The following is a 27,981-nucleotide window of genomic DNA, read 5'->3' on the forward strand; positions in this document are numbered from 1 at the left end:
TGAGCTCTGTGATGTGCCATCACCCTGCACCCAGACATGTCCGCAGGCACTGAGCAGCCTGCAGTGGGTGTCAGTGTGACCATCCAGCAAGCAGCCCTGCAGCTCACCTCGTGCAAGGAAACCCAAGCACCAATTCCACGCACCACTGAGGCAGTTAAAAACAACTCTTAACACTGTTAGCAACCATAACCTTCTGTATTAAATTGCCGTCTCCCACTCCTAAAACAAAAGGCATTTACTCCCAGCTTGAAAGCTTGAGGCGTTTTGGCACATCCAGCTGTTATCATAGCGGTAATCTGATTTGCTTCCCTTCCCAGCTCACTCCTGGAAGGAACTCCTTTGACTAAAACAACAAACCAGAAGGTGAGCACACATGGGCTGCAAACCTAACACAGCGCACCTCCCTCCGGACTGGGGCAGCTGAGCACTTCAGGAGCACATTTGCATGTAATAAACCCAATTCAGGGCAGGACTTGACTTCTCTTGCAGCCCAAGGGAACACAGGCTCCATGTCTTTCCCAATACACACAGACTGAGTGCAGGCCATAAAAGCTCAAAGTCTTCCCTGAAGTCCCTGCAGCTGGACTGTGCTCAGTGTGCTGCAGGTACCAGGCAGCTTCAAATGCTGCATTTCAGCTCGGAGACAGCACTGGGAGCACAGGCACTGCTGCAACCAAAGCAGCCAGCACTGAGCCATCCCGCCAGCACACAGCCCTGGAGGTGTCAGCCATCAGCAAAACAAAGGTGCTGAATCCTCGCAGCACCAGCACAGGGCAAGCAAAGCTGAACTGATACACCAGCTGGTGTAAGCACAGCTCGAAGTTCTGTACGTGGGCATTTTAGGTGAGTTTTAACAGCATCAGGATGTTGCAAAGAGACTGTGAATGCAGATGTTAGAGTCAGTTCAGTGCAGCAGCAGCAGAGGAGCAGGCCAGCTGGTTTACGGCTTTCAGACAGCCCAATAAAAATGTCTAGAAGGCAGTTATGAGGGCAATAAATGTAACAAATTGATTGTTCTGTACACCTGCTTATGCAGTAGTTCCTTCTTAGTATCATTAGCCAGGAATTAGGTGAGAAGGACAGGCTCAGTCAGGGGCTTGTGCCAAGGACACAGGGATCCCACCCCAAACTACAGGACTGGTGATGGCCCTGGCAGGGCAGTGACCTCCCCAGCTTCTCCTAGAGCAGGGCTACAGTGTGCTGGAAACATTCAGACAGACCTCAGGAGGCAGCTGTGGGGATGGGCAGAGCGGAGCTGGGCGCTGCTGCTCCCTTTATGCCCACAAATCCCAACATGGAGGCGAGCGTGGACTCGTCACATCTCTGCAGAGCAGGTTTAAGTTCAAACGAGGTCTTCATGTTTCCTTCCTCCTGCTGTGAGCCTCCAGTCAATGCAATCACAGCCCTTAGAAAGTGCAAATAGGCCAACACCCCGACAAGTTGTTTAAGGTATGGTGGTCTTGATGCACCTACCTGTAAGTATAGTTCAAGTTAGAAACTCAGTTCTCTGCCTCTTTGGAGGATGCTCGAGGTCGGTTGCTCTGAGTGCTACTCCCTCGTGCTGTCACACTGCCAGCCTTTGCTACATGTTCCCCTTCACCTCTATACATGCCTCTTATCTCAGCAGCGAGCAAAGGCAAACAGCAGAAGCCTTAACATCGGAGCCTGCCCAGCCAGCACTGGCAGCTGTCAGGCTGGACTTCAGCAGCACATCTGCCATTTGACAGCAGTGCCAGGACCCCACAGACAACCCCAGGAGGATGGGAACGTGGGCTGTGCTCCCACTATCTGCAAAAGCCCCTCGATAGCAAACATGTTTCTGTGCTTATGCTTGGGTCTTCATCTGACTCCCTCAGAAGTAATGCTAGGCCTATATGCTACCATCCCATTTAACAAATACTGATATTTTTTTACTAACCCAAACATGCTTTCAGCCACAGCAGTGCTCTTGCACTCAATGGCCAATTAACGGGCTGAGTTTGGGCATGCTTGATGCCAGCTACACTACCCTGAGGCGGTGATTAAACAAATTCTACCAAGAGACAGAAGGAGTCCTTTAGAAGAGTTCTATGAATTAAAAGACAGTTCCTACCTGAAGCACAGGCAGCTCCAGGCAGATCCCCAGGCTGCACCTTGGGCTCACCCAGGTCAGTAGCAAGCAGTGCCAGAGCCCTTCATCAACACCACACCTTGTCTTTAAAGCCAAAATCGGTCCATCACCTCACCACTGTCTGGATTTTAATAGCTACTGCTTGCCATGCTCCCTTGAAATTGGGGATTAGATAGATGCACTCCAGAGCTGTTTATAGACAGCTGCTGCTCCTCCTCTGCAGCACCTCTGGTTGATGACTTACCGTGTTTGGCTCTTACTTTTATCCCACTGTAATCAACCATCCAACACCCATGTGTCCGCAGGAGGGACCCTGGCTCTGTGCAGCTCTCTGGGCACAGCATTCAAATCACCAGCAGCAGGCTGTCACTTCCTTCCCCAGGAAGTTACTTCAAGTATATGAAAAAAAAAAAACCCACGCTTCTTTCAAACCTAACCTAAGATTGTTGTTAAGTGCCCACAACAATTACATCCCTCCCACCCCCCCCCAATATGTTCTGTATACTAAGACGAGGTCATGAGCCCATCTTGTGACTGCTGGAAGGCTGGGAGTGAAGTTAAAAATTTGAGTTGAGCCGAGTTCAGCTTGAGCCTTTGGGACTGGTGTTTTCCAGCTTTCCTCACAGTCATGAAAGATGTAAAATGAAGAAACAGATTCTTAAATCATCACTGAAGGGGAGAAGCCTGAGGGTGCGGAGCAGCCACCGTCCCACAGCCAGGCGACTGCACTGAAGTCATGGGAATGTGCAACCACAGCTGCTTCTCCTTTTGCAGAGCAATCTAAACTGGTCCCAAAAGCAAAGCCCACATTGCCCTGAAACCTTTTAAATATTGAAAATGACAGTTTCCATTGTTACCTACCCACACAAACAGCATTAAGCAAAGAACAGCCGAAGAGCACATGAAGGGAGAACTTTCACCTTTGCTTCCCCTTTTCTCCCCAAATAGGGAACCTCACTCCTTGCATACAATTTGGCTGCAACACTTTAAGCCAAGAAAGAGCTCTCGATGCTGGAGAAATGACTTAGTTCTATACTGACTTTGCTTATTGTAAGCATTAAGTTTAGCCGAAATAATGCTTTTGATGGCTGAGAGGATAGGAGACAAATCTCCTGACTTCAAAAGGCCTACTGTTGAGATGATGACTGCGTTATGAAAACACCATTTTCACCCATCACCATTAATACATGTCACCATCTACACCGATACATCCACTGCAGGGGCTCTTAAGGCATAGGGTCACCCTGCACTTCTAGAAACACTCTTCACAAATGCCAAAGATGGATGCAACCACGGAGGAGGTGCAGAAACACAGCACAGGGGTGGCTATCACTGCTGAAACCCCTCCTTGATCCTCCTGCCAGCTCAGGGAATCCTGCACTGCTTTTGAGGCTTTTCAAAATCAGACAACAAAGTGTTTATTAATATCAGAATAATCTGATCACGGACCAAACACTGAGAAACAATGCCCATCAGTGGGAGACAAGGAGTCCACCACCAGGACGTGCTCCCCAAACAAGGTGATGTCTCTGCACACACAAAGTGCAGGGTCACCATGCTCACAACTTGCTACAGGCACAACACCACCTCCTGGCTGCAAGCAGCACTTTGGGAGATATACTCACTGACATCTTTGTGAACTGCTCCTCGTGTACATTTTAAGGTGTGTAAACTGTTTTTTTCCCTATTTCCTGATGCAGCAATGCCTTCACTGGGGCACCATTCAGATCATGGTTAAACACTGTGGTTTTATCTTTTGTTTTCAGGTGTTTTTTGTAACCCACGAGACAGTTACATGAGATTAACAAGAAGCAGAAAGTTATGGCAGATAAAATACAAAAATTCCCAAGTAAAACAAACCAAACCAAACCCCACAATAAGCACTGCAGAACATTTCACAAAGAACAGCATCCTCTAAGTGACAATCTTACCTCCTGGGCTGGGACCGGCATTCTTCTTCCCCACTGTCTGCCTCCTGTGTACATAGGAGAGGAAGGAAAAGAAGAGTTAATATGCTTTAATATATATATAGCACCCTAAGATTTGCATTTCACTGGCTTGACAGCATAAAGCAAGGGAAATTCTCGCTGCTCCTGCGTGGAGCTGTCACTACCCAGGAGCTCGCTTTCTGTTCAGCTGTCACTTCACATTCCCTCAAAACCCTTTTCACACTCAGCACAGAGTAAAACTGCAGGACCTGGAGTGTTCCCTCCCTTCCTGCCAATGCCCCCACTGCATGCAGCAGACAAGAGCAGACACACAGTTTAATTCTGGGCAAAAATACTATTTTTTCTCCTTTTCTTTTTATTTAATCATGTTTATGTATACCATACTCATTGGTATTGCAGCATCAGCATTCGAATTTAAGAGACCACAAAACCAGCATGTACTGAACCCACCCAATGGGACCTGGTGCACATAGAGCAGGAAGCTCCATGTGACATACCAGGCTGTGTTAAATGCAAAATTAGTACATACAATCTGTAGTGTACTGCTGAACTTTAGCAGGCAGACCTATCACAGCCCAAAGCAATACCTCAGTAGAGAGATCTCAGCTATTAATTGCATGTCACAGCACATCTAAGCACATCTAAGCCAGACGCTGCCTGGAGATCGGGTACAGCATCTGTTTTTAATCAGTGAAAACTTATGATGCTTATGCAGATCTGCATAATTGCTGCAGTGCTGAAGGTGCACGTGCAGGAGAGCAGGGCAAGCTATGGGCACGGACTCCTCTGCAGAACACACAACCTGACATGTTTAAGCATTGAGCTCTGAACTGGGGAGGAGTACAGTAAGTTAACTTTCTGTTTCTCTTATTTAAATGATCTGAATCTGTGGATATGAAAGCAGCTAGAAAACACATGCTTCCTGCTGCTCTTCTAAGAACAGAACGAGAAATACCATGGAGGAGTTCACATGGAGCCACTTCCAACCACAGCTTCAAGCTAAAACTTGCAGACCGTCCGCAACAAGCAAGAGCTGGCACAACTGCCTTCCACTCATCACACCTAAGAAGCAGCTCAACACGCCAGCAGCCTGATAAGGAAGCTGGTGTGCTCACCTCCTCCCAACATGAATACCTGAATGAATTCCACGGCCAACACCAAGCAGTGGCAGCATTCAGAAAGGGGCAGAAGCACGGGAGAAGAGCAGCCTCCCGAGGAGCAGAGCTGCCACTGCGGAGCCACGGTTTGAGATGTCAGCACTCACCCAGCTGAGTTCAAATCCCTTTGAACAATTCCCTATCTACCTCTGAAAGCACCACTTGTTGTTGTGTGTGTGTGTTTGTTGTTGCTGGAAGTCCTCAGGTCCTGCCAGAGCATAAATCCCCATCAATTTACTATGATGAAGTTGGTGGGGAGTAGAGGGGCGCAGAGAGGTGGACAAGGGGAAGAGGGTACACGTGGGATAGATTAAGACATTAAAAGAAAACACAGAGTAAATCAAAATGGCTCAAGAGCATCTAATTGGCCAGAGAACAAGTTCCTCAAAACCACAGTAAGGAACACCGGCTGAAAGAACACTCAAAATCCCTACTGTGTTGTTCAGGAACCCAAAATATGCAAACATTTTTAGCATTATAATGAACGTCCATTTCCACACGCCAAAAAAAATCCAGGTCACAGCAACTGGCGAGCTCAGTAGGCCACAACCAACATTCCCACAGTGACCAAAGGTTCTGAAACACACAAATCGTTGCCGTGGCCCCACAGAAAATCCGTGGAGGAGCTCAGTGGAGGAGGCCAGGTGGGACCAACCACCACCACCCGCCTCTGTGAAGCCCCCTGTAATATTATGCTGCAGATCTGTGTCAGAAGTGGCTGAATGCCTGAAGAGAAGTGTCTGTGGAGGCTGTGACCCACGGCTTGGCTGCAATGACGGGTCACCCCACTAGAGGGAAGGGCAGGACAGGGGACAGGCGGACACACGGACACATGGACACACAGCGGCTGTGCTGGGGCTCCCATGGGCACCTCCAGCTTTTACTGCTTCTGAATTCCCAAAGAGAAGGAAGCACAGCTGGCAAGTGCCAGCAAGTGGTTGGAACCTGTGGACTCCTAGGGAAAGAACTGTGAGGAACTTTGGGCAGCAGGGGCAGCACCCAGAGATGCAACCCAGGACACCCACACTGACTGCTCCCACTGCAGCCTTCTGCACCACCACCAGAACCAGAGCCACAGCCATAGCCTGAACCAGGGCCAGAACCAGGTTCTGGTTCAGAACCAGCAAAAGAACCGACCCAGAGCCCCAGGGCAGCCCCAGGCCTCCAGCCCACAGAGCAGCAGTGCGGCCCGGGGGGATGTGCGTCGCAGGGCGCAGAACTAGGCCACGTATTAAATGCGGTTTAAAGTGGAAGATGGGAAAAAAAAAAAAAAAAAAAAAAAATCCATCTCTGCTCTTTTCGGGCCATGTAGGACAGAATATGCAAAACATTCATCCTGTTTGTGCTTTGATCTGCTGCCAACTGCCTGTCATCAAAGGGGCAAGGGAGAGGAGCGACATTTCTGAGCCTTATTCTGCTCTGTGCAATGGCAGTCGCTCCGTGTCACGCAAGCGGCTCTGCTCCTACAAATCTCCTCCTTGCAGACTGATGCAGTGATAAACAAGATCCAGTCCGTGCTCTTATGCACAGGATTGGAGGTGTCTGCCTGTGCTTAACACTGGGAACATCAGAACAGCTTCTTTTGTTCCAAGAGACAGGATTATTAGGGTAACATTCACGGCGTTTCTAACCAGGAACACTTCACACAGACTACACCCTGCAAATACGTCCTGCAAGCCTTGAAAGTGATTCCAAAGTAATAATTGCATGTGATTTTGTGCCAACATACCTGACTGCGCAGGCAGTGCCTGGGAAACGCTTCTATTGGGAACAGGCTGCAGCCATCGATACAGAGAGCACTGCCAATGTGGGCCAGGATGCCAGGCTGTTCCACTCCATAACCTCTACGCTCAGCTGACAGCTGCTCAGGGCACACTTCAGACTTTGAGGAACTTCTCCCCACTTCTCTATTTTCTAAATTTTACCTGGGTGACACTTTTTGCATGGGCAACTTCATTGCTTTCCAGTGTCTGACATACTTTCATAGAACCCCCTGCACAGTGACAAATACCAGCAGCAAGAGATCCCAATTGCTTCCAGGCAGGCAGAAGCAGGAGGTGGATGTGAAGTCATTCTCATTTCACAAAACTGTTAAATTTGAAAGTGAATACTATTTTTTTAAAAATGATCCTTACTTAACCAGCAGAGAGGTCTTGTGCAAGAGCAGAAACACAAAAGCTATTACAAAATGCTGAGATAATTTGAGGCCTTTTCACCTCTTAGCAAAGAGCAACTGGCAGTTTCTTACTGATACAACAGAAACCTAGTTTATGTGAATCCCCCCCAAATCCATAGCAAGATTCAGATGTGATCATGCCATCGTGTCAAGCCAGCATCATGTGAACAGCTGCAGACCCAGACTCAAAAGAGGTAATCAAAGAAGAGGTCTGAAATTAAACAGGCAAGCTCCTCGTTCCCTGCCTGCCTGTCCCTGGGCTAGGTCCCATCCAGTTGTTCAAACACACACCAAGTGCTGCTGAGCCTAAAACAACCTTTGCAGGGAATCATGCAGCTGCACTGGGAAATCAGAGGCTGGGCAGCTGTTGAAGCATGCAAATATTCCTCTCCACTGATCTCCCTGTACATCTCTGCACTACAGCTGCACTGTGCACTGCAAACTCCTCCGTGCAGGACTTCTCCCTGGGTGTCACCAAGTATGAAGCAAGCTTTTCTTCTAGCACAGTACAAGTCACCAGAGATAAGAGCATTCGTTGCACATGTGGGTTCCTCAAAGCTCAGCTCAATCGCTGACACTGACACAGTGACATCAGAGCTACCCCATGGTACCCAAGGTCTGTGCAGGACTGCCATGAGATGCCCAGAGCTGCACATGAACAGAGGCCTGGATCCATGAACATCACACAGAATCCAAGTTCAGCACCTTCCAAGATGACATATTCAATAGATTTCTACTTGACAGCATGCCCTGCGTAGGGCTGCTCCTGTCAATGGTCTCAAAGCATTTGCTGGAAGAAAACAAGACACAAACGTTTGAGTCAGATTGCCAACTATCTATTGCATCTTTCTGCAGCAGAGACATTCATACAGTAGCTTGAGTTGTATCAATCTCTTAAATAAACTGTGTTTGCACAAAGCCCACACATGCTGCATTTGCAGTAAGTCTGAAGTGCCAGCAACAACACTGGCTGGTAATGGGAAACAAGGACTGACTTGAAAACCCAGGCCGAGAAAAGGTTCCCTTTTTGTGGTAGGAAGCCTGAGAATGCACCCAAATTCACCAGCAGGAGTTCCAGGGCAGGATGGGGATGCTGAACTAACACAGCTTCCAGGCTGACTTGTCTGGGAGCACTCGATTGGTGCTGTACATGGGGATCTGCTCACAGCACATGGGCAGGCAGAGCCCACAGCTGCACCTGCAGAACAGACATCCTGCAGGCTGCAGCCATTTGTGTGAGCTGATATAAGGAGTGGTGATATAAGGAGATAGAAGGAGAGTGGAGCCAGTGCTCTCCTCTGCAGGATGGGTCTCAGGGCTGAACAGAAACCAGTGCTCTTCAGAACCCCCCAGCCTCTGGAGAAGGTTAACCTTAACCACTATTGAAAATGATAAAACTAATTAATGGAGTCCCCTACGCTGCAGAGAAGTAGCTCACAGCCACCTTTTGAAATGCTTACATTTGCCATCAAACACTTTAAAAATAGCAGCTGCTGCCAGGAAGCCTTCGAGTTTGACATAAAAGTGCTTTAGACAGCTGAGCTGAGCAAAGTAGGCCAGGGAAGGGGAGGGGAGAGCTGCACAGTGCTGTGTGTAGTGCTCCTACCTCTCCACAGCCACAGGGATGGGGCAGAGCAGCAGCTTTCCCAGCAGTTTCTCCCTCTCCCATCACTATTTGCATGATATATTTTGAATGAACACCCTTTTCCTCCTCACATTTCTTCCGTGTTTGAGGTCCCACATACGCAGCCGCTCTCTGCAGCCAAGCTTTCATTCAGAGGTTGGCATTCTTTCCAGATTGTTTTCTGTATCACTTTGCTGCATCAGTAATTGGTATATTTAGGTCAAAGACATTGTGCTCTTGCTCTGGAGAAAGAAAAAACAAGTTCCTTATCAGAGCTTTCATCTTTCTGCTGGAGCTCAGGGATTTACACAAACTTCATCCAGATTGGGCCTCACTAAAAACTGCAGAAATAGCACTCAAACATTTGGACACGAGAAGCTTCCAACTGGTACAAGAGTGAGGGTGAGGAACAGCACGACACAGCCTGCCATGCTGCAGCACGAGCGCGGATTAAAAAGGAGATTACTGTCCATTGAATTGCGGCAATGAAATAAGCTCGCCTGATGGGGAGTACAACAGCTTTTGCTTTAATCCCAGAGATGCTCCCAAGGGAAAAAAAATCCCACAAACACTTCATATTGACATTAAAAATCCCTGCATCACACGAAGCAGCGCTATGGATATTTCTCTCTAAAACATGGCATATTGCTTGTCACCATCTAGACAGATACAGACACTAAGAGAAAAACCTGGCACCTCCCTAACAGACTCCTCTGACTTTCAGGCAGACATCTGACATCATGAGGATTCTCTGTGAAATGTAGGGCTTCCCAGAGCCTTGAAGGTATCCCTTCAGTCTACTTTTAGGCAAAGATAATGAAACTGTCCACCAGACATCCTGAAACCTACAGGTGTCCATTTCCACCTACAGTGATGGGACGAGCGTGAGAAAACTCACTGACTCTAACAGCTCCAGTCTGCATACCAGGCACTGTTGCTGATGTCAGAGGTATGGTTTGGATAAGACCAAGTCAAAAACTCACACGTAGGCTGGTGAGTCCCAGGGCAGGGCTTCTGGAGCAGGACCAGCAGGGTATGGGGACAGCCCGGCTGCACAGGTTACCACGATGAGAACCCATCACCAGGCATGTACAAAAGGTGACAATCATAGAGGTGCAGCTGCCCCCACATGGTTAGGAAGGATGGGTGCTCCACCAGCTTCTGGTTTAAGACAAAGCCCAGTTTCTCACCGGAATGGACAAATGTTAAGTGTGCATTGAGAAAGAAGGAGATATCTGATTTTCGCTCCTTAAGCTGAAGGGCTATTTTAGGAGGAGGAGGAGGGTGGAAGGAAGGGAGGTGCACAGCGAAGGGAAGGGTCTTTGTCTTGCAATCAATCAACCACCTTCCTGTTAGCAACAAGTTCACAAATAAAAACAAGTTTGGGGGTTTTGATTAGACCTAGATGCACACTCACAGCAGCCTCAGCTCAATCCCTATAGCAGTGATGTACATGAAAAACCAGGCAGCCATTCTCATGTAGGCACAGTTCAGCTCCGCAGCTGTGACTTTTCCCATGGTCACCGCAGGGTCACTGAATAGAGCTAAATGCAAACCTCCCCTCGATGCAATGAGCACTATGGAGGAGGTGGTGACACAACCAAACTCACAGCAGCGAGTACAATGGCACCTCGTGCAATGGGGGTAGAGGGAAAATGAGAAAGGAAAATGAAGCTGAGGAGTAACAGGAGGCTTTCCAGAGTGGTCAAACATGAAAAGAACTGAGCTGCATAATGACCGTCCCTTGACTTTTGTTATTTCTCCCAGCCAGCTCCTCCAAAAATCTGTTTGTTATTGTTTATTTGGGTATCTGTCCAAATTGCTGTGGGAGGAGAGGGAAAAAAAAAAGGCAATGCTGTCCAACTCTTAATTCCTGCAGCCATCCAGCGCTCTTCATCTGTTAATGAACCAATGTCCTATTTCTCTCTCTCCAGAGGCTGAAAGTTGAGAAAAACAGATCTTAATGAGACTCCAGCAAAGAGACCCAGTGCTATTTCTCCTTGGCCAGGACACACTCGCCTTTGCTGGGGCAGGGCAGCTCGGCCCCACATCTCCCTCCAAAGAGCAAGAGCTGGGTAAGTGGCACACAGCTGGCAGCATCGCTCCTCAAATGTAAACCTCTGTGAAACACTACCGTGCCATAAAGGCCAGGCTGTGTCAGAAGCTGGAAGCAGCTGTCCATTCTCCCATCCAGACGTCACAGCCCTCCGTGCTGCCCAGAACAGCTTCGAACAGACGCGCCGTGCTGAAGGCAGGGGAAGGACATCAGCCTTGGCACGAGGCTGGGCTTGCCTGACCCCTGCAGTTCAACAGATCCATTAGATTTGTGGCCCTGCAGCACTCGGCTGCGTAATCCCAGCTCCTTTGTGCCATCTGTTGTCCCCTCAGCAGAGCAACCATGCGCTCTCCCCAGTAACAGGGTGTGCTGATCCCCCCCTTCATCTTCCACCAACCCTGCAGACTACCAGGATCTTCCCCAGGGGATGCACAGCATTATCAGTAGAAAAATATATGGGATGAGAGAAACGCTTTGGGACAAAGGCTGGGGATGCAAGAAGAGTGCAGGAGGCTGGAAGAGCTGAAACCTACTGAAAGATGTCCTTAGAGCTGTGAGCACCTACACATCTTCTGGGAGCCAGGTTTAAGGTCCCAGCTAAACACTCAGTGCTCTCAGTTTCTTCTTATAAGGTATCAGTTACGAACAGTTTCCAGTCAATACACCAGCCTTCAGAAAAATGCCCTACATGCACACTGTGCCCCTAAGACCACTGCCTCTAATACTGCATGCTGCAGGCTGGGGGCTGTACCTCCAGCCTAGAGACTGGCTGCTCTCTGACCACAGGTTGGAAGTCAGTGACTGCTGGCTGCCTTGGGCTCCTTAATCCTTAAATCCCCACACTCTCTTCTTGAGGTTAATCCAGTTAAAACTTTCCCTTCCCTTTGGCCAGTGCCCTGAGCGAGTGGCCACCTGAGGAGCAGGGTGTGCTGGGGCTGCTTCCCAAAGGCTGTCCTGCCACGTAACACAGCAAAGGACACATCTGATTGCCTGAAATTAGGAGCAGGTAGGTGGGGGCAAAGTGCTCCTTAGGGATTGGTGAAGTCAGCAGGAATCAATCCAAATCCCCGAGCTGCTTTCTGCCTTAAGATAACTGGAAACAGGTTTATGCTATGCTAGGGTAATGCAATCTTAAACCAGTGTAAGCCCCTGTGAAAATCCCGCTTTGGGAGGAAAGCAGAACTTGCCTTTGAGGTCATCTCTAAATAAGGCTGTAGGGCATTGCTGGACTTGGAATGGCAGAAGGAAACAGCCCCTTCAGAAGCACGATGCCCATGGGCTGCCCGGCTCACCGAGCTCCCCAGGCTGTGCGCTGCAGCCGTGGCTCAGAGCTTATGCTCTTTGTGCTCCGGTTCATTCACGAGCAAGAGAAGCACGGGTCTGGTTTTGAGGACTGTTAATCAGCATCATCCTTCAGCCTGGAGCAGCAGGATGGGCAGCCCCAGGCAGGCAGTGAGCAGGGTGCTTGTGGAGATAGCAGGTATGGGCTGGGGGGGAGGCAAGGCTGAGCCCAGTGCATTCCTAATCACAGATATGGAATGCCTCTGCTCCCTGTTTAAATGCTCGTTCTGAATGGCTGATTACTCAGAAGTGGAATGTTTCTGTAGCCATGGAGGAGCTATTTTAGGATTACATTATGCACTCTGCTTCCATTAATAGGTACATTTATTTAAAAAAAACAAAACAAAAACCAAAAAACAAAACAAAACAAAGGCGTTACACCCAGCGATGCATTCACCTCGGCAGACTGCAGGGCTGTGCATACAAACACCCAGAGCACACAGCCCAACAAACCACACTTTGCTTCCCAGCTCCAGAAACCGCCCAGCTGCAACGCTCTTCAAGTCCTGGTGGGATGAGTGGAATCCTCACATGCCCAGCCATGGATCCCAGGCCTAACCCCACCGAAGGCTGAGGGGCAGCTCTGGCCAAGCAGAGCCACCCAGTGCACAACCATCCACGCACAACCATCCAATGCACAACCACCAGATGCAAACAGTTTGGCCAAAACAAAGCCACGACACAATAACACCCCCCCCTCAACCCCTTCTGAAACAACCACACACATTGTTCCTTCAAACAAATAAATAACACTTAAAAACATGTGGGTACTGATATCCTGCAGGTCAACATACGTGCAGAGCAACCGTAACTTCTCATCTCGTGCTCACAACCACATCTGTACCACACATGTAAGTCTGGATCAAATAACACCCTGCCCACATGTGTATGTGAGGACAGCCCTGCCCCGGTTCTCCCCCAGGCACATGCAGGGCTGTAGCTGTGCCTGCAGAAGTTGCACACCGTGACCCAGCTATCAGCTGTGACGTCCAGCTTTCCTCTGTCCTCCCCAAACGTGAGCTGCAGCATCAGCGTTCCATCGCTGCGGTTTCCTGGGAGGGAGATGTGCAGGAGCTCGAAAGGAAGCATCAACGCCAGCACTTGGCAAAGCCGTGCAGCCAAGCTGCGTGCCAGCAGCATAAGGGATGGTATTTTAATTTTAAAGGAATCCATAATCTTGAAGGAGGGCAGGTTCAGAACGAGGAGTCAGTTTTCCACCAGCCCTGCTTTTACTAGCAGATTTGTACAGGCTGTTTTGAAGGCCAAAGCAGTCAAATCCAAAAGGTACACGTATAATAAATCTCATTAAAACCAGAACAGGTCAGTCCTCTGATGAACTTAAGCTGTAGATCCTCCTAATGCGCTTGAGGAGAGCTTGGCTGACCAGCCAAATGAGAAGGGATCCCTCAGCTGACACATCCGCATCTCCTGAGCCAAGTGGAAATACTGCTGGGCTACACAGTGTGAGCTGAGGGTTTGAACCTTTGGGTTTTTTAATGCAAGCATGAACAGCGAGCTAAATCCTGAAGTGTGAAGCAACAAGTACCAGAGGGAGAGCTGAAAACAAAGTGCAGCTTGGAGGAAATAAGGTGCTACAAAAAAAACGTTGGATTAATCCAAGGGCGCAGGCAATGCAGCGCAGCAGCATGCACACGTACCAACAGCAGGGCTCCACACAGCAGCAGGGCTGGAAGCTGGACATAACTTCATTAACAGCAGTTTTTGCTGCTTGCAAATGTCAGTCATGGTGGAGGAAGCCCTCAGCACCCCCAGCTCCAAACACAGCAGGAACACAGCACAGCCCGCACTGGTACGGGCAAACACATGGCTGCAGTCACAGGAGCACATTCTTCGGGGCTCATGAACCATCACATGACAAGCATCACAAGAAGCCAATTTACTAAATGATTTCAACTTGGAGAAATTAAAAATCAAAGCTATTATTATGGAAATCCCTTGGAAGTGGGGAGCTGCAGACGCACAACAAGATCAGCTCTGGTGTTATCCGAAACTTTTGCTTTTTAATGTAAACGTATCAGCTTGGAAGCCCCTAAAACAGACCTGCAGTCACACAGCTTACAGCCAGTCCTCACTGAAGACCTCCACAATCAGCCTCCCAAGAACAAATGCTTGCATTGTTTCATTGAGACTTAAGCTATATTTTTTCTGATTCCTGGAAGGGCAGCTTGTTCATCTGCTGCGTAGCATGGAGTGACCTTCTTCTTAACAAGTAAATAAATAAGCAAACCCAAGAGGACGTGCAATGCATGGTCCTTTCCTTATCCATCAAGCTGCACTGACAGCTACTCAGAAGAAAATACACTGCTTCCAATGCCAACTGTATAAAGGAAAATAAAAGCAGAACTGCTTCTCAAGAGGAAGGCACTGTGTTAAGCAATTTCCACGCCTGCACTGTCTGTATTGATTTCTGTACCAGGACAAAGGAATTTGTTTTCTATGCCATAAGCACCATTTCCATTCGAGATCTCAAATCTGTATTCGCATTTTATCTTGACATCTTTATCAGAGACCGGCCCAGTCCAGGGGCAGTGCTCCACATTCAGGGATGCTGAAGGCTTTGGATTGTATAAGAAGGTTACAGCGAGCCACAGGGCCACTATCAAACAGATCGCTGCAGACTCATCCTTGGGATTAAGTCATCTCTATTTACGAGCCCTTATGCGATGATCTGTCTATTACAGAGCGTAAGTACTGCATGAAAGCCTCTTCAAGGCCTCCACCACCATCTGTGAATTACATTATTAACCACGGTATGAACTTCCGAGGAGCATCTGCTGCATCCCCACCCCCTCCTGCAGGCTCTGGCAGGGCTCTCTGGGCTGCAGGCAGGCTGGGCTCCTCGCCTGCCCTCGGGCAGCAGGGGTGCAGCTCAGCTCCGCACATCCACACCCCGTGCGCATGCTGAACAACCCTGGGACACGCGTAGGGCAGGAGTTCTGCTGGGAAAGGCTGACATTCATTTCATTGCTTTGCAGGGACAGCACGTGAAGGATGCTGCTGACGTAGTGCTGCAGAACACAGGCTCAGGGGCTGAGGCACACCTCTGGGAGGTGACGGAAACAGGCAGCAGCCGTTCAGCCACCGCAAGCAGTGGCTGCTGTAGCTGACATGCTGGGTGTGAGTAAGCGTTCTGTCATCCCAAACCTCCTCCCCACTGAGCACGTTTCAGGAACTCACTCTGGAAATGTGCCAGCTTCCTGTGATCAGGCAGCAGGAAGGGATCCCACCACCATAGGTGTCAGAGCTCAGGGCCAGCACCACGCAGCCCCCCCCGGCTGCTCTGCAGCATCACTTACCCTTACAGGAGCAGCACTCTTCCCATCTCACTCGCTACTGCTTGCTCTTCAAACTGAGCTTTTTCCCTCGCTTCTTTAAGAGCTTCTCCTCACCTTAGCTTCCTATGCAAAACCTCAGTGTTTTTTCCAACTCAATTCCTGAGTTGGTTATAGATCAGTCAGGCAACACTGTTGGAGCCCTGTGAGATACAGTGTCTTCCTGTCCTAGCAGCAGTATTTCTTGAAAGAGAAGAGCAATGTTATGGCCAGCTCAATAAAGACTTCCATTCAGCAGGGATCTCCAGAGCAAGCAGTCCTGCAACACGCAATTACAAGGAGAAAATACTGAGGGGTGGGGGGGAGAAAAAAATGACAGTTTGGGGGCAAATTCACAGGAACCCCTCTGCTGACATACTGGTTATCTAATTCCCACGCTTAGAAAAATAAATGTTAAGTCAGGTATGCATTGATATGCTCAGACACTAGCAATTAAGACATACTCCTGTTATGACTACAGGTAAATGCTTAATGTGTTGAAGCCTCCCAAACAGTGGATAGGTGTATCCAGGGTCACTGTCATTCCCATGTGCTGCTCTATGCAAGTCGTGAGAGGAAGTCTGCAATTATTGCTGACCTCAGGCTGGAGGAGGTGAGGAAGATCAGCGCATGCAACTTGCCTCCAAGATGGTCGTGCCAGCGTCCAATTTGTTTCTGGTGATGACTGGCTGCTGTAGGCTGGATGGCAGGGCAGATTTCAGCTGAACCACTGCCCAAACTGCCACAAAGGGACATAACTGTGTTTTTATGCAGACATTTAAACAAGCCAAGAGAGTCATAAAAAAAAAAACAACTAAGTCTTATGAGTGGTTTTAGAAGGCCTGATTAACAGCCAAGTCCCAAACTCTTATTCCCCTATAACGTCCTGGGAGAGGGAGAAGAAAAGTCAAGGAACTCAGCAAATCTTACAGCATGTTAGCATCCATAGGGATTGGCTCTGCCAGCCCAGCTCCCACCACACAGCAGCAGCAGGGCATCCTTCCGAGAGCACAACACTAACACTTCAGTGACAGCAGCTAGCACTGGAATGAGTTCCCATCACTCAAACAGTAAGTGCAGGTGATCATGTAATCAAATTAGCTAATTCTATGTTAAATCAGTGCATTGAATATCACCCAATGAGCTCATTTTTGGAGGCAGTTCAACGCCTCACTTCTAGGACTGATGTCAGCGTCACATGCTTGGAGAGGATCAGCCTGCAGCTGGATATTTTAAAGCCTCCTATTAGGAGTACAGAAAAGTCAGTGCATTTCAGCAGCATCAACTAATGAATTTGTGTTTTATCATAACAATTTAGTCACCAGACCCAGATGTTGACGTCCCTGTGGGAATATTGCAGAGGTTCCCCTTCCCTCTGGGCCATTAGATAGAAGATGAAGAGTACAGCAACATTCTTGTTTCAATGGAGAAAGTTGTGTTTCAACAGAAAGGAAATCAACAGAAAGACGAGGAAACAGGAAACTCTCACCGACTCCGAGTGGCTCGTGATAAAGTGATTACTCATTGGCAGACTACACTCAGAACTGGTACAAATAAATCACAGCAGAGCAAGAGGTGCTGAACATCGGGAGCACAAACACTTCACTCGGTGACATTTGGCCCTACACTCAAACCTCACTCATCTCACAGATCAACGGTGAAGTTGTATTTTAATTGGCCATGGCAACGTTTGACAGCAGTGGCAAGTGCTCATGCAGTACAGGTGAAGTCTCCCACACTGATACTCACTGCTTGCACTCTTCCAACAGCTACAAACAGATCTGCACGACGCAAATAAGCAGTGTCTTCATTGTGCAACTGCATGCGACTTTTTTGGGGAAAAACAATGCTCAAAATACAAGTGTTGTGTGCACCAGGGTTCAGAGTGGGTGGTGGGAGTGTTGTCAGAAAGCTTACCTCCACGCCCATTGACTTCAGTGGAAGGCTATATAGGAAAAGCCTCTGAAGACGCAGCGCTCCCTAACCCATGGCGCTGTCCATATGCTATACTCAAGAAAGAGACAAAACAAAAGAAACCACAGAAGTGAAGAAGCATGAAATCATACCCCCCTCTTTCCTTTCCTGAAGGCTCTCGCTGTTCCCCATGCCAGCTATCAGACCATACACCCTTCAGAGCTGCTCAGCGCCCTGCCTGAGCCGTTTCCATCCTCGGAGCACAGGATGAGCACGATGATAACAACATGCTCACACTGCATGGAGACCTTGCATGAAGATGCCTTAGAGCCTCATGCCCTGCTCCACTTAGTTCAGTGAGACTAGCTGGGTTAACCAGGGCTGCATGGACACAGCCAGCCCTCATGAGCACGGCCTCACCACGATGAAGGCTCCTGGGAGCCCCACACACCACCTGAACCCACAGGTGAATAAACATGTTTGGTGAGCAGACTGCAGCTGGGGTCGGGGAAGGTTATTACAAATGACACAAAGTTCCATTCCAAAATCACTTCAATTAACTCCTAGAGGCTCGGACTCATTTGCAGACTGCACTTCTCATCCCAGGCAATCAGTCAAAGAAAGAAGAGACCAAAGGAAATAACCAGGTCCTCATTTTGCTACTTGTGGTTCACTATGATATCCTCTCTCATTTTGCAAGGTCTATAAATTCGGTACCTTGAAGGTTTAAGTGAGCAGAATGCAGCCTTAATTCCAATCTATCCCATTTTCGGGCACAGCTCCTCCATCAGAACCCCATTTTTTCAGAGATTTGAAGCTATTTGGCAGTTAGATGCAGCCTGGACCAGGCTGTACTTTAATTTTAGACTTAATGTAGCATGTACTCTCAGAAAGGTTTACAATGCAGCCTTTTGTAGTTAACTTGCTCCGAGCTGGGCCACTGCCAAGTTGTTATCAATGACATTTTAAAGCAGATGAATGAAGTTCTTATGTATGGTGACAAGCAGAATTGTGATATGGCACATGCACACACTGAAAGAAGAGAGCTTGCTATTAGTTTGTCAGGTTAATAAATAAATAGCGATTCCATGAATCAAACCCCTTTATTAGGAAACAAAAGAACAAAATTAATATTTATAAAGCTTTAGAGCACCCTTTAAAATACGATGATTCTATTTCAGTCAGAGCCACCATCGTGTGTTAAAGACTCTTGGGAACAGCTTCCCCTCCTGATGCTGCGATAGGGGCAGTGAGGAGGGCTGAGCAGTGATGCTCCAGCACTGAGCTGCTGGGACCGAGCTGTGCTCAGAGCAGAGGGCTGCACGCTGGCAAAGCTGGCTGCCATCAGAACACAGCTGGAAGATCCCCCCCGTGTCCCCTCCCCTGCAGGAAGGCCCTCTGCTCACCCACTGCTGATGCACCTCAAGAGCTTTGGGGCTTTTCAGCATTTCCCACAGCGCATGTAAAGCAGGATTCACATCAAAGCGGAGTTCAAGAAGAGTCAAACACGTCCAGGATGTACTGCTTCACAGCGACTACGCCACGTTCTGACAACAGACTGCCTCTCCCCTCAGGCTATCTTCATACCAACCCTCCTCGGCTCGAGACGTTCTCTCCTAAAACCAAACTTGTACGTTGAAACGTAATGAAATCTCAGCTTGTTTTACTATTTTTAAATGAGCCGCATCTCAGGTTTAAAAACCAAGACGTGAGCACTTCCTCAAGCTTATTTTGAGTCAAGCCATCTTCAGGCCAAATTCTAACCATTCACCAAGCTTTCCCCTCTCCTCAAGACAACATCAAACCATACTTCCTTCCTTGTAGGAGAGCCAGACAGAAACTGTCCCGAAATAACCATCTCAGCATCTACATGCACGAACACCTCTCAGTTACACAGAGCTCCCTGCAGACCGGAGCAGTTGCTGGTGTACGTGTAAGAGAAAAACTGCACTTCAAAGAGCAGAAGTGTGGGCTGCAGGAGACTGGCACAGCTATAGCACACGTTGAGAGTGGGGATCTGCAGAGCATGTGACAAACGCTCACTCTCCTGTGTGCAAATGATCCCAGTCGTACTCTAAGCGTTAGCTGATAATGCCTCCCTTGCTGACAGTTTCTATAATAAAGCCCAAATATAGGGAAGGCAGCTGAAAATATGCTGTGCTCATTGTTTTGCCCCCAGACCTTGCATTTAAGATGAGAGGCCAACTGAGCTGCATCACCTCAATGAGGAGCTTCCCCAGCCAGCAGGCAGCAGCAGCAGACAAGCAGCCACAGGTAACATGGATTTCTATGTCCAGACCCAACCCACATCACAGGGGAACCAAACGCCTGCAGATTCATTTAAAAGCTGAAGTTCAGGCTTGAATGTCTTTTAATTGTTGTGAGACCGACCAAAAATATCACCAAGAAGGGAGAAATGTCAAAAAAGCAGTGAAGAACAGGTTGATTGGTTTCACTTCTCTTTCTGAAGTCCTGAGCTAGCTACCCCACCTAAGCACAACTCAGCTGAAAACAAAAGCAGAGGAAACTCCCACCAGCAAAACTCACTGGATGTTACATAAGAAAAAATGCTTGTTTGGGAAATGAATTCAGTCTTTGTCAGCCATGCTGCAGTTTTAAAAGGCAAAAGAGAACTCTGTCATTTCAGGGCTCACGCTTCAACCAGCTGCCATATTCTTGTTGTCCTGGGTAACTTTAACACCACTTTTTGAAGTGCTGCATCTAAATCCAAAGCATCACTGAAGAGTATGCCCAGATCTCTGTCCTTAAATTATTTCATGCCATCCAGAAGGACTGCAGAAAAGAAAACAATCAACAAGATAGGATTAGAGAAGAAAAAGACTCAATCTCTATTCCAGAAACATGAAAGGGCTGGTCCTGCATCAGGAAGAAAACTCAGGCTACCTCCAAAGCTCCCCTTCAGAGAGCACAGCATTTCACACATGCACAGCACATGCCCTAAGCCCTCCCTCTCATCATCACACTAAAAGGCATAAAGATGAAAAGCTTGGAGTGTTTTTTGTCCTTTTTTTTTTTTCTTAAGGAATCTAATATACACATTTCTCAGATGTTAGCCACTGAAGGTAAACCAAGCTAGCTGAACAAGTCTTAAAAGTTCTCACATTAATGCTAAATGTGATAATTCTGTACATCAAAACAGAAGGAAAGCAGCAGCAGCCAGCTAGAGTAATTGGACAACTGCATTCCCTTGTAAGAGGACCAGCTTTTCACATTAAGAATCCATTTCTCAGATATGAAATACAGTTAAAAATTGAAGATAAAGGTGTCCAGCTCAGCAGCTTTTGCATTTTTGCTAAGGAGGCCTTGAGAGCTAAGAAATGAAAGCAGTAACCCTCAACCAAAGCCTCCTGCTGCCACTCTCACCTAACTTCTTGTGCTTGGAGCCCGTCCTGTCCTCCTGCTGGGTATCCCACCCTAACAACACAAAGCCACCTACAGAAAACAGCAGCAGCCTGCAGACTGTCTCCTAATGAGACAGCATCATACATCAACTGCTGCTGCAATTCTTAGAGCCTACTGAGGAGAGGCAATGCATGAACTGATGGATCCACAGCAAGGAGGAGTCAGGCTGGGGTCTTCTGCCCTTCAGATCCTACCTCCCTCTCACCTCAGAGTGGCTCTTGGCTCACCTCGTTGGGCTGTGGGCTGGAGGTGAGCTGTGCAACAAGCAGCCTGGATCACAAATCCCACACTCACTTCCCAAAGATGCAGTTTGTGTGCTGCCCTCAGGGCAATGGAAAGATCAGGCATCCAAACCGCCTCCTGAGCTGAGCACAGGGACAGGATGATCTGTGATAAAACAGTTATTTCAAAATAGGACAGATTAAACTTCTCGTGCTGAAGTAACCAAAGACATTAGAATATTTAAGCTGTGGCTTTAAGTGCCCCATTAATTTCACCCTGAAACGGTCTGCGCTGATGCTGTAATTTCTTCACTGGAGTCTCAGCTGAGGAGTTCCTTGGGAGAAGAGGAGCAGAATACCCAAAAGCAGCGAGCAGGCACAAACAAAACACATCTCATCAAGTGCCACAGGCATTTCATTTACCAAGGCCATAAGAAGTTCACGTCACAGGGTATTTGCCAGGAGTTTCATGATTGCTGGCATACACAACAAGGGTGCGTCTCACCATGGAAGCAACAAGCTGCTTAACTGCATGACTCATCCTACAGCAACGTTCTGTGCCTTCTGATCAGCCTGCAGTGAGCAATGCTGATAAGATGCATACCCAGAGCAATTGCACTTGGGCAAAAAGCTATTGACATGTATAAAGCCTGCCCAAATGGTCAAACACACAAGCCACAGACACTGCAGTGTTACAGTGCTGCAATAAGGCATTTTGTAGGTGGTTCTGGGACCTAATGGGTTTGTACAGCCCAACTCGGAAATGCAAATGTGGTTTTAGCCTTCTTCAGTTTGCATCCCTTGAAGCAGAACCCTCCAGAGGAACAGCTTCCAGCCAATGTATTAGAAATTCTGTTTCTCTTGTCCAAATTCCCAACTACTTCTAATAGATATCTATTTCTTCCTTTGCTTTCAAGGTCCCTTTACACCAACGACACGCACGTTACTCTCATTACCTAATAAATTAAAAGGACATTCAAGCTAATCAGAAATGAGGCTCTGGTTGTATTCCCAGGCTGAACTGAACAGCTCAGAGACTCGGAGCAGGCAGCTCACAAGAGTGCTGCCTTCACATTGCCAGGCCAGCTTACATAAAGCAAGCACCATTAGAGAAGAAGAGCAGCTCAGTGCACACCTATTGCTAAGGGGATGTGCAGGGCTCAGACGTGAAGACAGTGAAAGCTTTGAGTCAGTTGAGCTCTAGAAACACGGGAGCATTTCTGAAGCCTGCTGCCCATGACAGCCTCGCAAGGACAGCGAGGGCTCCCAGCACTGCTTTACATCAGCAGGGCCGAGTCACTCCAGGTGCTGGGAGGACGTGGTTTGTTGTGACTGCAGATGAAGCCCTGAGCTGCAGGCTGTGAGCAAGGAGCAGCTACACAGAGCTGAGCTGCCCAAAGGCTATTTTCTGTCTCGGGAAATTTCCCAAGACACAGGAGTTGCAGTTATAGATCTCTCAGGATTTCATTTCTAGGAAGTGGAAATCCTCAGTCAGTGCCCTCTCACTCCAAGATACTTCCAGCAGGTCCCTGTTTGAATGGCAGCCTTCATTCACGCAGCTCTTAAGTAAATGTTTCAGTGGCTCAGAACAACAGCAGATACCACACAGCAGCCCAACCTCTCAGCCATTCTTGGCTGCTCTGACAGCACGGATCACAGCGGGCAGACAGGGACTTCTTACAGCATCTCACCCAATTTTTAAATGACTTTTTTTTCCCCAACACATGAACTCAGTCCAGCTGCAGCTCAAGAGATCAGTGCAGCGCACGTTTCACTCACTGCTTCCATTTAACTTCCTATTTTGAAAGCTGCAACTTTCATACCTGAGGTGCCACAAACAGCATCACACCCCAAGGAATAAGAAAAGGCAAAACTGGTACCAAGGCAAAACTTCCTTCAACCTAAGAATGGCCATCTTGGGGTCAACACTGAAATAAAGTGAGCAGGCAACAGAGGAGGGCTGACCTGCCCACCAAGAGCTGACTGCTGCCAACGCTTCTTTGGGCTGTATTTCATTGGTCATGATAACAACACTCCAAAGCTGACAACTCGTAAAGCAGTGCCCCAGGAAACAAAGCAACAAGGAGGGGGGCACAGCAGCTGCCAGCTTTGCAAAGAAACCTTACAGTAAACCAGTAAGAGGCACGAGAGAAAAAGGCATTTTATATTCAGAATGTCCGCTATGTCAGTAAGTTTTCATTAGGAAAACTGAAAGACATCAGTTGGTGAAAAACAACGAGTAAGAGATGGGAGCATCTTTAAAGAAGGCACTGCTAGGCCTACTAAAGGTTTCATAGCAGAGCACTGCTCCCTTGGCCAGGCTGAAATCCCCTCCAGAATCTTATACAGGCAGAAGCTATCAAGATCTGAACTAATTTAAATGGGACTTCCGTGTCAGAGGAAGGTTTATCAACGACTGAACTCCCAATTGCCACGTTGTTTAATAGTAATTGCAGCACCAGAGGTGGAGAAATGTTATATTTAGCCGAAGCATAAATAAGCAGGAAAATATTTCCTGTGTGCTCCAGCAGCAAAACACGACAGAGACCCTCAGACACATGTGCAGGGCTGTGCTTCCTGCAGGCTGCTCCCCAGGGATGGAGGAGGGGAAGTCAAACGGTTTATGTTTTCGTTTGCTTTAAACTTATTTCTTTTTTAAACTGTGCATTTTACAACAATATATGCAGAACATCCTCTCTTTCTGGGTCAGTTTCTCCCTTCCAATACAGCATATTGTGTCCCTGAGGGTAGGGAAGACAGCGAGCAGTGAGAGCAGCAAGGGCCAGATTGCCTGCCCAGCTTCTTCCCTTCAGAGCAGATAAGCATTAGGCTGAGGAACGCCAGCACTTAAAAGGAATCACAGCTTTTGTTCTGCAGAACCGTGCATAAAAATAATTTAAAAGAACAAATTTTTATATATTAATCCCAACACAGATAATTACCAGAAGTCTACAAAGAGCCTGAGAGCTGTTGGCATCAGCAGGACGGCACAGACGTGATGCTGGCCTGGTGGATGGGGAACCCAACAACCTGCAGGGCCTCAGTCAGCAGCACTCACAGCACTTGGAGGCATCCAGCTTCCAGCAGCTCCTCTCTGCTGCACCACACTGCCTGCATGCAGCCTGCCCTGGGCATGGCAGGTGGCTGCTGTGTCCATGCTTCACTATGGAGTAAGAAATGGAGACAGCCCAGGTTTGTCAGAAAGCAGAACTTCACAGGAACAGAGAGCTCATTGCTTAGAGATACAAGCAGCTCAATTAACTTAAGTATTTGTTTACATGCCAGTTTAACAGCTGTCTTGAACAACAATGCAGCCCAAGCAAAGTAGCCGATTCCCTTTTAAAATGCTAGTTTTTGTTTAAACAAAGAAAACACCTTCCCTTCTTCCCCGCTCCCATGGGACAGGTTTCTTCACCTCACTCCAGCAGAGCTCTGACTGCAGACCTGAGCAGCAGGTGGGCAAAGTGTTTTATCCCACTGCTTTTGCTGATGAGACCACTGTGCCCGCTGCTGCATCCTGCTCTCAAGGGCCCTTTCTTCACTTGGACACACGTCCTTCTTCTCCTGAAGGGACCAAACACCCACTGCACACACAGGAGAAAGACAACGCTGACTTTGCAGCACAAACGGAGGCCCAAGCAGCCCCTCTCCAACTCCTGGCACCTGCACTTTCCTGCAGTCCTGCCTTCCATCACCAGCCTGAAACGAAAGCTCATGAGATGCTCTATGGCAATGAGAACAGGATAAAGGCCTATAAATAAAAGCCATCCAATTTCAGAGCGATTCGGATCAGCTATTCCCCTGAATCCATAAAAGCCAATTATAACTGTTTATAGGGCATGCTTAATGCAAGAAATCAGTTTAAGGACATCAGTTTCACCCTTTCTCCTTGTCTGAGAATCTTACCTCTAAAGGGGGGGGGAGGAAATCAAGCAAATTAAAAGAGAATCACTTCTGTCCTCAAAATTCATAGCAACCTGGGTACTGAACCAGACACAGCCATACACTGTAAGCTTACTTTCTTTTTTCCTGCCCATAGTTTGACCAGTAAAGTTCCAGCAGTCATCAGACAATCTTCCTTCAGACACAGCAAGGGGTCAGGCAGCAAGATAGAGCCTTACACCTCTCACGGAAATCACTGAGCAAGACGAACTGCCTTTCAAAAAGGGAACTCTGAGATGCAGTTACCAGCCCACATAGAAGCTATCACCAACAGTTTACAACAGATAGGTTGAAATAATTTCATGTAATACTGAAAGATTCGAGGCCCCATCATGACAACCATCCATAAGAAAGGCAGGCTTACAGGAGCACAGCCTTCAGGACGACTCAAAAGGCGACTGCCCTGTTCACCAGGCCTTGGCAGCCTCAGAAGGACCATCTGAAACGATGCTGGAAGTTTCCATTACGAAGAAACGACTCAGCGATGGAGGGAGAGGACACAGAAGGAGCTGACAGAAGGATGAAGAACCAACCAACTCCAGGACTAAAAGGGCAGCCAACCCCAGAGCGTGGTGAGGAAGCTGCCACAGGAAATGCAGCAGTTGAAAAGTATACTTGACAGCAGTTAAGGACAGAACGTGAGGAGCATCGCTTCCACTTCAAACTGCAAGAAAAGCCTGAGAAAGAACAAGAAATTACGAAAAGCAAAACCAGATTAGGAAAACAGACCCACACCTGTGTTTGTAAGGGCACAAAAAGCAGCGGTACAGATCGCAGCTGAGTGCTGAGAGATGAAGAGCACAGAGACACTGAGAGCTGCGTTCTGTGGACGTGTCAGACCCTGAAGGGAGCAGTTTATGTACCTAAGAACCACGCAGAGCTCGAGCATTGGTGTGGGCATCAAATAAAGAATACAAACGTTTTCTAATCACGCTGAGTGATCCCAGCCTAAAGCAGCACGCGTGGTAACCAGGTTAGAAAAGAGCCTGGCTGCTCCAGGTGGGAAAACCTTACAGAATACAGCTAATTGCTCACCTGTATCAAAGATCTAACAAAGGAAGGGACTGCACATCCAAGTGCAAGTGAGGAGGATGCCAAGAGGGACCTGTTCCTGCAACGAGATCTCTTAAATGCAAGGAGCTCGTGGGGAAAGCAGGGCTGGGGAGGTAAGGAAGGCAGAAGAGGAAGTCATGCAGCGCGTTAATACTGATGGCGAAGAAACACGGGTGGAAATCAAACGGCGTTGCTAAATAAACAGGGAGGCACGGAGCGAGATAAAGACAAACCAAAGCAGCCGACCGAGCGCTCCTGCCGCCCCCCGCCACGGGAGCGACGGGGATTTCAAGCCCCGGCCGCACGGCGCTACAAGGAGGCAAGAAGCAGCGGCCCAGGGCAGCGCCAGCCGCGCGTTCCCACGGAGGGCGGTCGGTGCGGACACCCGCGTGCCGTCGGACGGGCTCGGCTCGGCTCGGCTCGGCGCGCCCCGCCCGCCCCCACCGCACACCGCGAGCGCGGAACCCAGCCGGCTGCGCCGCGGGCGGGGCAGGGAATCCCGCTCCCCGCAGCTCCCCGCGGCCCGCCGAGGTGCCGCCCCGCTCGGCCCCGCGCTTCGCACGGCGCTGCCCGGCGGGGCCGCGGGTCGGGGCGCGCGATCCGCCCGGCGCATGCGCAGTTCCGCGCGCCGGACCCCCAACGGCCGCCACAGAGCGCCGCGCTGCCCTCGGCGCAGGGCGGGCGGACTCACCGAGGCGCAGGGGCTGGAGGTGGCGCTGGGGGTAGGCGAGCGCTGCACCGTGACCAGAGCCATCGAGGAGCGGCGGCGGAGCCACCCGGCCGGCCGGCGGGGGCCTTTACTCCATGGCGGGCGGGGAGGAGGAGGGGGGGGAGCGGAGGTGGCGCGGCGCCGGCCGCAGGGGGCAGCAGCTCCACGCGCGCCGACGGCCGCTCGCCGACTGAGGCGCGCTGGGGCCGGGCCGGCCGGGCACAATGAGGCGGCACGGCGCATGCGCGAGCTGTCAGCGCGGCGCCGCCTCTGGGGGCGGTTAACCCTTGCGGTGCCGGTGTGCGCGAGGGAACGTGTGCCTGCACCGCCTGGGGCGGAGCGCTCTTGGAGTACTGGAAACGGCCTGTAATTCTTCTTTATAATTCCGTGTCCGAGCAAAAAGCTCGACTGATAAGTACGCGTGACATCTGAAGCATTAAAGTATGCCCAGAGCGCAATATCGCCGGGCGGTTTGGGGTCTGAGACAAAGGTGCGATGCTTTCAAGCCCGGGGGAGCCCACATCGCCCCGAAGCGCCCTGAGAGCAGGTGGGAGCGAGCCGGGGTCGGCTGTGCTCCCAGTCACGGCAGCAGCACGGGAGGGGATGGCCGTAAGCTGCAGCGCGGGAGGTCAGGCTGGGTGCCGCAGCGCTGATGGAGCGCCGCGGGCTGCCGGGGAGCTGCGGGATCTCCGTCCTTGGAGCGCTGAGGGGCCGTGGGGATGTGGGGATGTGGCACTGCGGGCAGCGGGCATGGGGGGGTGGGGATCTGCGAGCTCCTTTCCAACCGGAACGGCTCTGTGATTTGACGTGGGGTCTCAGCCTGATGCTCCCAACCTGCGAGCTGCCTTGCGTCTGATGGGAGCTCTGCGCCCGTCCAGCACGAGCCATTCTAACGGGACAACACAGGCTCTCCTTTTCCCCGACCGTATATTAAATCCCATCCAATATTCTGAGCGCTTGGTCCGTAGTGTTTG

At 49.3% G+C, this 27,981-nt stretch overlaps 2 protein-coding genes across 12 annotated transcripts in view; one reads left to right on the forward strand and one right to left on the reverse strand.

The window, feature by feature from the left end:
- Positions 1-27,255, reverse strand: part of SSH2 (slingshot protein phosphatase 2) — a 72,079-nt gene extending 44,824 nt beyond the window's left edge. Inside the window, exons 1-2 of one of the 4 annotated variants that reach the window (XM_090122318.1) lie at positions 26,990-27,255; positions 4,042-4,085 (exon numbers count right to left, since the gene is read on the reverse strand). In XM_090122318.1, coding sequence (XP_089978444.1) covers positions 4,042-4,085; positions 26,990-27,250 — 305 coding nt within the window. In that variant the 5' untranslated portion in view covers positions 27,251-27,255. Of the gene's footprint in view, positions 1-4,041; positions 4,086-9,108; positions 9,151-17,662; positions 17,690-26,989 lie in introns of those variants that run through there. The other 3 variants (XM_031591642.2, XM_090122321.1, XM_090122320.1) reach the window with 3 other exon arrangements.
- EFCAB5 (EF-hand calcium binding domain 5) overlaps positions 26,933-27,981 on the forward strand; it is a 31,941-nt gene continuing 30,892 nt past the window's right edge. For 3 of the 8 annotated variants that reach the window (XM_031591644.2, XM_031591646.2, XM_031591647.2), the window contains exon 1: positions 26,933-27,020. The gene's annotated coding sequence lies outside the window, so the exon portion shown is untranslated. The other 5 variants (XM_090122324.1, XM_090122325.1, XM_090122326.1 and 2 more) reach the window with 5 other exon arrangements.

Source organism: Phasianus colchicus, chromosome 21, assembly GCF_987193195.1.
Source record: "Phasianus colchicus chromosome 21, bPhaCol1.hap1.1, whole genome shotgun sequence".
Taxonomy (NCBI): Eukaryota; Metazoa; Chordata; class Aves; order Galliformes; family Phasianidae; genus Phasianus; species Phasianus colchicus.